Genomic DNA, 14,367 nt, shown 5'->3' with positions numbered 1-14,367 from the left:
CCAGTGCTATATAATTGCCAGCAGGAAGATGCTGTGTGAAATCAAGCCATTTGCCTGCCCGGCTCCGGGCAAGGAGGAAGGGCACTGGGATGATACTGCAATACTCCCTCGGCCTAGGAGATACATCGGCAAAAATATTGCTAAGAGAGATGTCTGCGATTTTACTGCCTATGTTTTCTTCTAGGATTTTATGGTTTTGTGACTTATATTTAAGTCTTTTTATCAATTTTGAGTTTATTCTTATATATGGTGTAAGTTGGTGGTCTAGTTTCAGTTTTTTGCACATACCTGTCCAATTTTCCCAACACCATTTATCGAAGGGTCTGTCTTTAGTCCATTGTATGCTCTTGTCTCCTCTGTCAAATATTAACTGAGCATAAAGATGTGGGTTGGTTTATGGGCTCTATTGATCTATATGCCTGTTCTTATGCCAGTATCAGGCTGTTTTGATGATAATGGCCTTGTAGTGTAGTTTGATATCTGTTATTGTGATACCTCTAACTTTGTTTTTTTTCCTCAAAATTGCTAAGGTTTATCAAGGTCTTTTGGGTTTCCTTAAAAAAAAATTTTAATATTTGTTCTCGATTTGTGAAATATGCCATTGGTATTTTAATAGAAATTGCATTGAATTTATAGATTGTTTTGGGTGGTATGGATATTTTAATTATGTTAATCTTTCTGATATATGCTTCCACTTATTACATTTACACAATGGAATACATGCGGCCAAAAAAAAAGGGGAGGGGAGCTCTTATCTTTTGGGACAGCATAGATGCACCTGGATATTATTATGCTAAGTGAAATAAGCCAATCAGAGAAAGACAAGTATCACATGATCTCACTGATATGTGCAATCTAATGAACAAAATAAATTGACAAACAAAATAGAACCAGAGGCATGGATACATGAAACAGACTGACAGCTGTCAGAGGGGAGGATGGTGGGGGGCAGGGAGGACTGAAAGAAGGTGAAGAGATTAGCCAAAGAACATATATGCATAGCCCATAGACACAGACAACAGTGTGGTGACAGCCAGAGGGAAGGGGGCGGGGGCTGTTTGGAGGTGGGAAATGGGGGCATTTCTAATAGTGCCAACCTTAAAAGAAAAGTTTAAATAAAAGAGCCCTAGGGAAAAACACATTATGCGGCGTGAAGGAAATCAGTCACAAAAGACCACACATACACTGCTTGACTCCATTTACATGAGATGTCCAGAATAGGTAAATCTTTGCCAACACAAAGTGGAATAGGGTTTGCCTAATCTTGGAGGAAGGAAATTTTGGAGGGAATGTGAAGTGGCTGCTAATGAGTCCCGGGTTTTCTCCGTGAGTCGGTGAAAATCTTCTACAGTTGGCTGGGGGTGATGGTTGTACAATTCTGTGGATGTACTAAAAAACACTTAATTGTACACTTGAAATGAGTGAATTATATCATATGTGAATTATAACTCATTAAAACTGTTAAATAATTGTAAAGGTAACTGGGTTAGGCTGTTGATTAGATAACTATTTTTTAAATGCGAACAACTCAGTTATTAAGACAAGTTATACACATGACAAACATCAGAGAGGAGATGTGAGAATCTAATTTAAAATCATCGACTATGCAAATGTGAAATTTCAGAACATGTAAATGCACCACACTGTGATAAAAAGGAAGGATATACGAGGCTAATTTCTTCCTGTTAATTCTGCTAAAATAACTCCTTTATTGTCCTGTTCCTGCCATGGTGAGTGTTTGATGTTGTTGATGAAAGCTCTTTTTTCTTGAGCAAAGTTTGATGAATTATTTTTTCTGTAAGGGGCCTGCACAGAGAGATAAGTGCCACATATTCAAATGTAACCACTTTGAGCATTTTTCATCCCCTTCTCCTGGTGAGAGATATTGTCTCAGTCATCATTCTAGCAGGAAAGTGTGTTCTGGGGAGGGGGTTGTGAGCGAGGGTACCACTGTGATTTTTGCTTCCTGATTCTGTGAATGAGACCAGATTGGTAATTATTTACACAGATCAAGTCTTCTCAGAAATTCGGGGGGGAGGAATACAACAAAACAAATAGGACTTCTTATTGGTAAGAGCCTAAAACAAGGGCTACAATGCTAAAATGTTAAAGGAGAAGAAAATCTCAGACACAACCTCATGTGGTGGTTCTCAAAATGAGAGAGAGAGAGAGAGAGAGAGAGAGAGAGATGCTGCCCTATCCTTTCTTATCCTGTGTCCTGTGAATGACCTTTCTTCTCCTCCTTCCCCCAGCCAAGAACTTCACAAGGTTGTAACACTTAAAGGAGATAATATATGTAATGCACTGCATAGTGTCTTGGCAAATGAGAAGCACTGGCTAATGTGCCAAGGATGACAACAATGACAAAGACTCCAGCTTACTGTCCTAGTGAACTGTAAAAGCTCTGAGAATCCCCCCTATGAGCTTTCAAACTTCAAACACTCAGACCCTCTCTCTGTCCCTGAAGAGGCTCTGGCCCTGGTCTGACTAATCCAGGGGTTGTAAACTCAGTGCTTTTTGGGGTAAAATAAATGACTGGGGAACAGCATGGAAATCAGCAAACTGGGCAGTTCATGCTGATAACTGTCCTGTGGGAATGGGGACCCAGGATGGCTACCCCTCTCAATTTTTCAAGCTTTAAATCTGGGTATTTTTATATGTGATTTCATTTTTGTCAAACCCACGTGGGTCCAGTGAAGCCTCTCTGTGGCCAGGACTGGCCTGGGGTCATGGGCTTCTAGCTGTGACGCAGATACTTGCTTCTGACTCCCCATGGCCCCTGAAACAAGCCCTGCGAGTGTGAACGGCCACGGCCTCAGAGGCCACCTGATTTCCTGCTGAGAACCACACTGTTCCCAGACCTTGGCCGTGGAGACTGCAACAGAAGGCTCCCAGCACAGCCAGGGAGGGGTGCACCGAGCAGGTGGGGGGAGTCCTCATGGAGACAGCCTGCGAGACTCAACAAACCCCCAACAGAGGCCACTGCATGGCTGGCCCAAGAGCTGCAAGCTCGGCTGTGCGGGGGCTGCGTCTATGCCCTTTGCTGCTGGCACTGTCTGCTCACCTCTCGGTGAAAGTGCCCAGACCAGTACCTCTGCCCAACCTGAGGTTCTTCCAGAGTCCCCTGCTTGAGAAAAGGAGACTCCCCCTTGCCACGGGGGTTGGGTATTTATAAGCAACTCCCCATCATGACCGAGATAAGGCTCTGCTGTCTGATGGCCACCACAGGCTCCTTGGACCCCTGGACAAGGTCCTCTCTGCAAAGCCCACCCGACAGTGATGGGCAGCTTGGGGATCACGGGCTGCACAGTGAGGCAGGCTTTCTAAGTCTCTTCCCGATGGCTTTCCTCCCCAGCTCACATGCAAAAATTCAATTAAAAATCACACAAGAAACAAAAACTCCACCTTTGCCCCGATGGTACAAAGCCTTGTGTGGTGTCTGCTCAAGCAGCCAGCACAGCCTGGGATGTGCAATCAACAATATCCCGGCTGATTGTTAACAAAGACTCTGATTACTGAAAGGGCCGCCATCCCTCCCCTGAATGCAGTGCAAACGAAATGCCAATGAATCCCTGGCTACCTTCTCCTCTTCCCCTCATGGCCTAATTGAGAAAACGTAAATAACCTCCCTGCCTGCGCAGGGCCAGCTGTTCCTAACCTCCACGTAGAAAACTGAGCCAAGACCAAAAAGAGACGACTCACACCACCAACACATCCTTGGTTAAACATACTAACTATGCATTCAAAATATTCCTGAAAACCTTTCATTTGTTGCCAGTAATTTATACAATTATAGCCAGTGGCCTATTATTATTGTTATTATTATTATTATGGCTTCATTCTGTCATTTGGACCTATGGAGGGTGACACTTTGGTGATGCACCATAATTTCCTCCCACCCATAAACCTTGTAAGATTTCCTTTACCTTGCCTGCGTATAACTCCTGTGGCATTGTTTTCTACCTGGCCTGGGGGGCTGGAATGACCATGCGATACTCCGAAAAGCCAGCACCTTGTTGCAATAGAGCTGCTGAGCTTCCCTGTCCCCATCTCCATCCCTGACGCAGCCACTCTGATTCAGACAGTGCTGCATATCTTCCGCCTGCAGGAGACACCTTGGTCTTCCAGTCCCAGCAGGTGAGGCCGCACCTCCCCATGGGCTCCCTGATGGGGCATCGTTGTTACTTGGGCCAAAGGCAGGGACCTGCACTATAATTTCATACATGGTCTTGTGGCCACACGCCTCTCTTCTGCAGGCTGCTTGGTCCACGCGGTCTTAACCGAAGTGACAGGAAATCTTTCAAAATGGATTTTTTAAATGGAAAGGAAAAACAGGCAATGAAAATGGGAAATATGATTTTAAATAACATTTTACTTTGGATGCAAAAGTAATTCTTTCATTTTCTTTATCATGGTGCAGCATAAACCAAATCCAAATTCTATGTGTGAGGCGGAGGACAAATGGATGGTTTCATGGGAAAGAGTGGGCAGGGCAGGCACAGACACATGGGAAGCGCTTGGGACCTTACCCGGCCCTGTGTCCTGGTGACCAGATGGTCGTCCCAAACATGGGACGCTCATCCCCTGACATCACCATTACCAGTGTGACAGGTTCATTCATGGACACTCACCGAGCATACTCCCTGAGCCGTGGGGACATGAGGGAAACATGACCATCATGCTCCCTGCCCTCATGACACTGGGGTTCTAGGCAGAGCCTGGCAAGCTGCCAGTCAGCACTAAGATAAACAGAGGAAGCACAACATCTAAGACGTTGTGATGGACAATCTGGTGTAGTGGGGTGGGGCGGCTCTAGGTGAGTGTCCTGGCCCAGCCACGTCCCAGCTGGGACAGCGCCACTTTGAAACTCTCCTGCATGACATCACTCTCAGATTTACGGCAAGCCTCTCGAACCTGCTCATAGCATCGGTTTGTGCCATCTCTTGGGGGTAGTAGGCTGCCTGTTTACCACCTGCCACATGAGGAGAAACATCTGCCCAGCCCAGAGGCACACACCCTAGCTCTAGAGTCCAGCTATGCATTGTAACCAAAAGCTCACTCAGTCAGGCACAGAGAACACCAGGGAGCTCGAGGCTACTTTGCTAAGTCACGGCCTCACAGCACTGACTTCTTCTCCTTCACCTGCCCAGGAATCAAGTCTTCCTTTATCAGTTCCAGACAAATAGGAAGAGAGGAGGGAGGGAGGGAGGAAGGGAGAAGGATTGATTTCAATCTATGGAAATCATCAACCTTTTATTTCCACTCTGAGCAGCTGGCTGGTGTCTGCCCTTTTCAGCTCCTCCATTCACCCAGTTCCAGGAGCAGGCCCACGTGGGGAGGACTGAGCTGAAGCCCACAGCCAGAGTCCAAGCAGGCGGCAGCACACAGAAGCCTCATTTAAATGGACAGACAGTGAGGGGTCTAGAAAGCCCAGCCCCACAACAATGAAACTTGAATCCTTTTCTCTCCCCTTCATCGTTCGGGAGTTCTCTGTCATCTGTGATCACTCTGATATCCAGGTACCCTGACTCCAAGATGAAAGTCTGTGAGTCAGTCAACAAATGTTTCATGAGCATTTCACTGGAGGTTCAGACCCTGTAATAGGTTCTGGGGCTGGAGTGGGGACAAGCTGGGACAAGGAAGAGAAAGAGTGCAGTGTAAATGGTGGGGAAGGGTATTAACAGGCAGTTTATTTAAAGAAGGAGAAGGAGGAGGGCGGGGTAGGGGTTGGGGGGTGGCGGAGGGGAGGAGAGGAAGAAGACATGATCCATGAACCTATACAAAATGGTCAATCCTCCTACATGGTCCATAGGAGAAGTGAACCAAAGTGACTCAGGCCCTCAGTCTGATGTCCCAACAATGAGCCACCATTCCAGTGAGAGGGGCTGCACCAGCTCATGTTTTCTTGGGGCTGGTGACTTTCTCCAATGGTGGGGGGTCTAAGACACCCGAGTACCACAATCCTTGGGTGCTGAGCCACTGACAACTCCTCCAAACAACTGGCACCCCAAATCCAGGCAGCTTGGTGCTGGTCAGTGTGTCCACAGCCCCTCACACACCCACCAGGCTGTGCTATGACACGCTCCAGGAAGGGAGAGGGTAGGGTGTCCAAGTGTGTCCGAGCTCATGCCTGGCTCACTCACCTCTCTGTGGGATGGCAGGGGGCCAGCACCAGGCCTTCTCTATGTCATGGCACCCATGCCCACGCTCTGTGACACTGTGTGGTCTACTTCAAACCCTGGTGCAGGGCCGGAGAGCCATCGTGCCACACAGTGAGTAATTACCGAAACAACGTAAAGGGAACTGCTACTTTTTTGCCTGTAAGATGGACAAGGACTAAAAGACTAATGACAGTCAGATGCTAGAGCAGAAAGTGAAGAAATGGTAGTTTTGCAACCACACAGGTAGGAGCACGAGTGAGTGGATGCTGCCTGGGGGACAAGCCGGCAAGGAACCAAAAGCCTTGATCTTACTCCTAGAAACACATCCCAATACATGCATCAAAGAAATGGACAGAAGTTTCTCTGCAGGAGAGTCTATCATATGATTGCTGATAATGGTGAAACACTGTCCATGACATCGATGCTCACCAAGAGACAACTGCTTGATTGGGACACCCCGAGAGAAGATGGTTATGCTGTCAGGCAAAAGAATAGAAATATGTCTTCATTAGCATGGATGGATGTCCACAACATGTACAATTTCAAAAGAAAAAAAAAGCTGGTTACAAGAAACTATAATCCAATGTTTTAGAAGTTTATATAAACACCACACATGTATCCATATACACATGCCCAATAGAAAACCATCTGGAAGAATAGAAATTAAGATGGCTAAAAGCAAAAGGTACTGCAAGATGTTGTGCTGTTATCTCTACTTTCTCCTTTATCATTTTTTCACATTTCTTTTCTTTTATAATAACCATGTATTGTATAACCAGTAAAAACAAAACATAAAGCTTAAGAAGAAAAAAAAAACATGGCTGAGGTGAGTTACATAGAAAACCCCAAACTAAGTCTTGGGGTTTTGGCTCTGAACATGGAAAACTTAGAGTCAAATATTTGGGAATGAGACAAAAAAATCCATGAATTTGGGGCAGGTTTGGCACAGTGGTACTACCCCAAAGAAGAACTCTTTCTAGGGGTCAGCATCCCAGAACTGCAAGACCACTCCATACTGTTCACCAAGCCAGCCAACTTCCAGCACTCGAGGTGGTAGGAGAGAGGGGTCTCGAGGAGCTAGGAGACAAATGGCACAGACAGACCAGCCGTCCTCCCTGCCTCCCTTGGCAGAAGCTCGTGCCCCTCCAGAGGCAGGGAGCTGCTCACTGTCAGTGTGGGTGGGACAGCAGCCTCCCGGCCTCCCTGTGAGGCTCCGGAGTACGTCAGCGGAAACCCCAGCCCCATCCATTTGGGGTGAACTCCAGGAAGACCATGCGGTTCCATGTGGTCTTACCCTCAACCATTAACCAAGAATGGCTCGCTGACCTCATTAGAACTGGTGTGGCCAGACCGCTGCTATTTTCTGTGTCTTCTGGTTTGAGGTTTCTGCTCTAAATTCTCTTACATATATGTATGGAATTTTGCAATCCAGTTTGCACAGAGAGAGGGAGAGAAGGAGACGGGGAGGGAGAAAGAAAAGCAAATAGGCGGCAACATAAAAAAGAAGAGTCTTTTCCTTCTTCACTTGTGACTTAAAACATTTGGTTTTCTCAGAAACAAATTTACTCCTCTTTCAAGGAGCAAGTTTTGAAAATCCGAGATGAGATGACACATGAACACAAGGCAGGAAATGTTCTTATGTATGTACAGCGCCTCCACTGAGGCCACTCTACTAATGCTTGATAGATTCAACTCTTAAGACCTTTGCAGCTCATTTCGGACTTAATATCCAAAGAGTCCTCACAATCTAAGAGTTCTTTTATACAGGGAGGATCAGTTCTGTCTTAAGAACCTTTACTTAATGTATAAATTTATAAACAAAAGAGTTGATTTCAATTCCAACTTAATGGGGGTCCTTTTGAAAGTGTCTGCACCAACAATATCACCTTGCCTGCAGAGACAGATGGTTTTTGTTTTGTTCTGTTGTTATTAATCCTCACCTGAGGACATTTTTCCATTGATTTTTAGAGAGATTGGAAGGAAGGGGGAGAGATAGAGAGAGAAAAACATCGATGTGAGAGAGACACATTGATTGGTTGCCTCCTACACACAGCCTAACATGGGCCAGGGGTAGAGTCTGCAACCCAGGTATGTGCCCTTGACAGTAATCAACCTGGGAAGTTTCTGTCCGCAGACTGGCGCTCTAACCACTGAGCCAAATTGGCTAGGGCGATATAGATGGTTTTTAAACCAGAAGTGTTCACAAGGCCCTGTAGATATTAATCCCTTCCATAGCATATATTTTTGGTACAGAGCATGCTTTCCCTGGGCACACCCTGCTTGTCATGCCTCTGTGTATATATACATTTACATAAAAACAAAGATGTGTTTTATAGTCATACACATGTAGGCACACACTCATCAAAAAACATCTAGAGGAAGTCGCCTTAATAGTACCCTCTAGCTTATTGGAAGACTGGTGTAAATCTCTTCTGCAGGGGGAAAAATATCCATCTTTTGGGGAAGGTAAATGTTTATTAAATGCAAATGCTGGTATTCGCTACCCAGGAAAAACGTTGTGCTGCATGTGGCATTTCTCGATAAAAAGCCTTCAAGTCCCAGGTCCCTTCAGATAAACCCCTATCGGTGAAGCGATGCGTGAATGCCCTGAAATTGAATTACTGTACAACAGCAATTACTTTCCACAGTACAGCTGTAATGGGAAACAGCTCTGCAGTGCACAGCAGGCGGCTACAGGAAGGGGGACTTCACATGCAATCTAGTCTCTCCAGCCTTTCCCCAGGAGCAAGCGCGTTTATTTTTAAGCAAAACACTCTTTTTTCGAGAGCTGGATGTATCGCTGTATCGATATAATTAAAAAAAATAAGTGAAACAGGATGAAGTTTATGTCCAGGTATGAGCTTCTGAGTGCCTCCAAAATTTACTCAATAGCTTATCCAAGGTTTGAAAACAACAGACTCCTCCTCACTTTGTGAGTTTAGCTACAACCTGTTTTTATGTCTCCTCACTGTCCCCATTGCATGTGAACAACAAGTAAAGTACTTAATGTTTTGGCTGTTGTGTGGCAGGAATAGATACCATCCTATAATCCCCTCTCTCTGGACTCTGCCCTGCCTGTTTGTGAAAGCCACGTGGGTCAGTGCCTTCCAGGGAAACCAGGAACTCCTGAGAACAAGACGAAAGGAAGTTACAAGTCTGACCCAAATCAGTGTGACGAAGGGAGTGGCTCTGGGGTGGCCCCAACAATCAAAGGCAACAACAGCTCTGGAGAACCCACCCTTTGAACACCATTCTGGAGAACCCTAGTACACATTCATATATTCTCCAAAGTCCTTCTTGTGGTCATTTCCTGGCTCACTCTTGCAGGCTGTGCTGCTCATCTTGAGCCTGTGGGCCATTTTGAAACCACAAGACCATCACCTCCCCTGGCAGTGCTGGAATCTGTCCCCAAAGTGGGTCCCTGTAATCAGAGATGCCTGCAGTGGCCTGGTCACTTCCTACAGTCTCCTCCAGCTACACACTTCACTGTGCCCGCCCGGGGGTCGCTGGGGCTCAGATGGCCCCTCCAGTGGGGTGATGGTTTGTGCTCCTCCTAGTGGAGGCTGGGATATCAAAGACAAAGGAAAGGCTGGGCAGCCTGCCCACACAGCCAAGGCCATGGGATGCACATCCTTGGCCTTCTCCCTCTTCTCAAATCAGGGAGAGGAACTGGTGACCATCAGCAAGACAGAGGAACGGGGAGCTGTGTCAATTGTGCCTCTGTCAGTATTTCACAGGAGCTCTGACCTGTGACAAGCCCAGCATTTCCAGGTGTCACGTGGGAAGGCCCATGGGAGTCATCAGGCGGCAGAGGACTGCCGACCACCACTTCCTCCCATCCAGCATGTGAAATATCTCCTTGAAATGTTAATGAACTGGAAGCAAATTGATTCCATTCCTTGTCCATTTATAGAACTTAAAACTTGATAAACCGCTCAGCAGCATTAAATGAGGACTTGGTTGCATGAACACGTCTGGACAAAGAAGTTGGGAGATAAGGCTTAAGGCACAAGTGTTATCCGAGAGAGCAAGGAGCAGCGTGGCTGCATCAAACTTGATTTGGCTCTAAGTCAAAACAACCCACTGCCAGCCTCCAAGTGGACTTGGAAAAATGATTTAAACCGCCGAGGGCATTAAAACGTGCTAGAAAATATTAGTTAAGAAGTGATGCCATCATGATGCCACCATTATGTTAATGGCAATTATTAAAGCTAAGGTTATTTGTAATTTGCTGGCCTGGAGAAAAAAAAAGTTACATATAGTCCATTACCAACCAGATGACAGAGGTTATGTAATGGGCAGGCCACTTTAGGTTTCCCATTTGCTTCAGACATCTGACAGGGAGAAAATGGGACTTTCTGTGATAGGATAATTGCATAGTGGAGAGTAATTCAAATAGGGGACGAGTATGATAAAATCACTCTGATTCAACTAATCACTGGGGAAAGCGATGGGGTAAAATGATGAAATCAAGCCAGAAGCGACAGAAAGGATCAACACTGCTTAACAGCCAAGAGACGGCAGGCCTGCGGAGGACGGGGTCTCCTTTTTCCCCAGCACTAACTTAACTGCCTGCGCAGACTAAAGGTGTGAGTGCAGTTTTCTAAATTGCTATTTCTAGTCTCATAAATATTTTATATACATCCATGGAAATGCTAATAACCAGTGCTGTTGGTGAGCCAGTTTTCTCACTTAGGTCCCTGCGTCCTCCCAGCCGCCCACCATTGATAAGCACTTGGCGCTGCATCAGTTATTGGCAGGAAGACACTCGGGAGGCGCTAGAACCTCCGACCCTGCTCAGGTTGCTGAGGGTGCGGATGGGTGCTTGGAAATGGGAGACCGTGAGACATGGGGCATCGCAGTGATCGAGTGAGTTCTAAAATGTTTTTTCTCCTGGGCTATTTGAGAAGAAGGCTGCGGCTTGGTGGGTGGCATGGGAAAGGAAGGACCCTGGGGCACCGAGATGTCTTCTAGGGCAACGCTGCAGATAATGCTCCACTGCAAACCACAGGCACATCGGGACTGGAGGTGTCTGCCCTCCAGATGTTCACAAGTCCCACAGGCAAATATCAACTGTTCCTATTCAAGAAGTGGGGTGTCATTATAGTATGTAAAAGTCACACCCTCTTCTCCCCTGGCCTCAACATGAACCCACATCCAGGAGATCTCTCAGTGGCCACCTCATCTCACTCCAAATGCCACGTGGTTCATGACTGGGGCCAATAGAGCCACACAGCTGACAATGAGACCAGGTCAATCTCAGCGACGAAACCGTCTCCAAACCAAACTCCACCCGGGCACACAAGCCCTCTCTCCTGTTAAGACTGGGAGGAGGAGCCACTCTCACTGGACCAGTCAGCCTAGACTTTGTGGCATCAAGTGTGCTCGCAAAAGGCCCTGCACATCTATTTTGAAATACATGACATACACATTTCAGAGCACTGGGTATATGTCTGGGTCTGTGCTAAGTGGCTCTAAAGTATAACTTATGATTAAATTTCATACCTCTTGTTGTTTTCCCATTTACAGATGAGTAAAGCTGTTTCTCCAAAGGCCGAAGCTTAGGAGGTGACAAAGACAGGCACTAAACCCAGGTCAGACTCATGCTCTTAGCTACTAATCTACAATCCCTCCTACCCTGAATCAAAATAGTACAGAAATGCCTAGATGGAGTGGCTCAGCAGTTGAGCATTGCCCTGTGAACCAGGAGGTCACAAGGTTCGATTCCTGCTCAGGGCACATGCCCAGGTTGTGGGCTTGATCCCCAGTGGGGGATGTGGAGGAGGCAGCTGATCAATGATTCTCTCTCATCACTGATGTTTATATCTCTCTCTCCCTCTCCCCTCTTCTCTTAAATCAATTTTAAAAATAGTACAGAAAAGTTTCAGGGTTAAGCAAATATGTGGGGTCATCAGGTTTAAAGCAGAAATAACTAGTGGAAATTTCTGTGGCCAATTAAGTGTGAGAAAAGCTAAAGTCAAAAGTGTTCCTTTATAATAAAGTGATTCTGGAGATGACTATTAAAACTGGAAGGTAAGCAAACTATACATGATTAGAAATAAAGAAGTCTGCATATTGCAATTCTTTCCCATAATCCTGTGCCAATATGACAATATAGGATACTGCAACATTCCCATGTCCTAAAGCAAGAACGGAGGATGGCCTGTTTAGCTGACTACAAGGAATAAAGTCAGAAACCACCTTGGAAATCCAAAATAATATATCTGTGCACTGTAGTTCCATTTGTCCTGCTGATAATATGAAAGTTCAGGGAGCTCCTACCAGTCAAGACAAGCTTTATATTTATAGTAATAGTCCACTAGTGACAAAGGAACTTCTGACTTCATCTAGATTCATTCACTTCATTGAGATTTCCAGTTCCATATTTTGGCAAGCATTGCTTAAATTTTTTATAGCTGCTTAGTTGAACCCAGGGACCTTTGAGTGATATTTGGGGAATTAGGACATGCATCACACAGTCATAAGCCACCCTCTCTGGCTATACAATTAACATTGCCTCTGATGAAAGCATCCTATATAATAAAAGGCTAATATGCAAGTCAACCGAACAGCAGAACCACAGGTCGCTATGCTGCGCACTGACCACCAGGGGGCACACGCTCAATGCAGGAGCTGCCCCCTGGTGGTCAGCACACTCCCATAGGGGGTGGGCTGCTCAGCCAGAAGCCCTGAGCGGGGTTCATGGCTGGTGAGCGCAGCAGCAGTGGCAATGCTAAGGATGTCCTACTGCTGAGGGCTCCCGGACTGCGAGAGGGCGCAGGCCAGCTAAGGGACCCCCCGAGTGCACGAATTCCGTGCACCAAGCCTCTAGTAAAATTATAAAATGAAATATAGGACCTGAACCATATATGGAGAGGGCAATCCTGCCCCTAGTGATGCCTCTTCCTGGTTCACTAGACTTATGAAAAGAAAAAGTTCACATGATAGCTGAGTCAACTTTGGTCTCTGAGAGTTGGGTTCACAAGAGCCAGTTCCCTGCAGCTGCCTTATGTCTACAGACCATAAAGAGCTGAAGCCGAGGCACTTACCCGCACTGCTTCAGATTTCTTGTGAAACATCTCTTCCATGTTCTTTGCCAGCTTTTTCACCAGTTGGAGGCCATCGATTTCTTCTATGGCGACGTCTTTCTCATACTCTTTGTATTTCTGTAAGAAGGGGGGGAAACAATGAAGGCTCAAGATACTGCAAAACACCTCGCCTGTGCTGTCCCAGCATCTCTATCCACAAGGAGTCAGTAAAAGTAAAGTTACAATATGACTGTCTCTGTTGGATTTGGGGAGATGGGACTGTATTTCATAATTATTGAACCAATAGGGAGAAATGTAAAAATTGGCTCTGACTCTCTGGAAGCTTAACTAGCACCCAGGAAAAGAATAAACCGTGAAGCAAGTAAACTCTACCATCCATCCTCTTCAGTTCCTGGAATCAACACTCTATTTCCAATCGGCCCACAGTCAGCGGTTCCTCAGGAGGACTGCCTGCAGCCAACACCACTGGAAGCTGACTATTCCAGATGTGTCATCAAGTAAAAAAGAAGAAATTCAACTTTTTTGGTTTTATTTTTCCTTGAATATCACTAAACTTTTCATGGCTGAAGACTGAGGACTTGGGGCAAAATAGTCTCAAGGCTAGGACTCTAATGTGTAATTATAGCAGGAGCCAGCAAACTAGAACCCTTGGGCCAAATCCAGGCCACCATCTGTTTTTATAAAGTTTTGTTGGGACAAAACGATGCCCATTTGTTTACATATTCTATCAAGGTAAGTAAGTAGTCACACAGAGACCAGAGGACTCACAAAATCTAAAATAGTTACTCTGATCCTTTATAGAGAAAGCATGTCATCTCCTGAACTGGAGTAGAAGTTAAAGAACGGCAGAGCATCTTAAAAACACTTTATAACAATGGAGCCCTTGCTACAGATTTCAGCAATTCAAGTCAATTACTGGGGACGTCATATGTCTCCCCCCGCCCGAGCTCACGGAAGGAGCATGTGCAATCAAGTACAAGACCATAAAAACAACGCTTTATACAAGATTTCTTAATCTGTTCCTCTGTTCCATAAGAGACTGATTTGACCTACAATTCACCCAAATTCTCACAATGTTTCGTTTAAAACCCATCACATGCCCTGGTAACTGGTCTGCTTAAGCCATTCTCAGAGTGGTCCAAGCACCCCTGTGGAGT

At 45.8% G+C, this 14,367-nt stretch overlaps 1 protein-coding gene across 2 annotated transcripts in view; it reads right to left on the bottom strand.

The window, feature by feature from the left end:
* CACNA2D3 (calcium voltage-gated channel auxiliary subunit alpha2delta 3) overlaps nt 1-14,367 on the bottom strand; it is an 812,027-nt gene that overhangs the window by 627,528 nt on the left and 170,132 nt on the right. For both annotated transcript variants that reach the window (XM_070390783.1, XM_070390784.1), the window contains exon 3: nt 13,211-13,327. In XM_070390783.1, coding sequence (XP_070246884.1) covers nt 13,211-13,327 — 117 coding nt within the window. The remainder of the gene's footprint in view (nt 1-13,210; nt 13,328-14,367) is intronic.

This window comes from Myotis yumanensis, unplaced genomic scaffold (assembly GCF_028538775.1).
Source record: "Myotis yumanensis isolate MYYU_CA2020_CCGP unplaced genomic scaffold, mMyoYum1.0.hap1 SCAF_14, whole genome shotgun sequence".
NCBI lineage: Eukaryota > Metazoa > Chordata > Mammalia > Chiroptera > Vespertilionidae > Myotis > Myotis yumanensis.
Note: the sequence above shows the minus strand (reverse complement) of the source record. Positions and strands in the feature narration are given on the sequence as shown.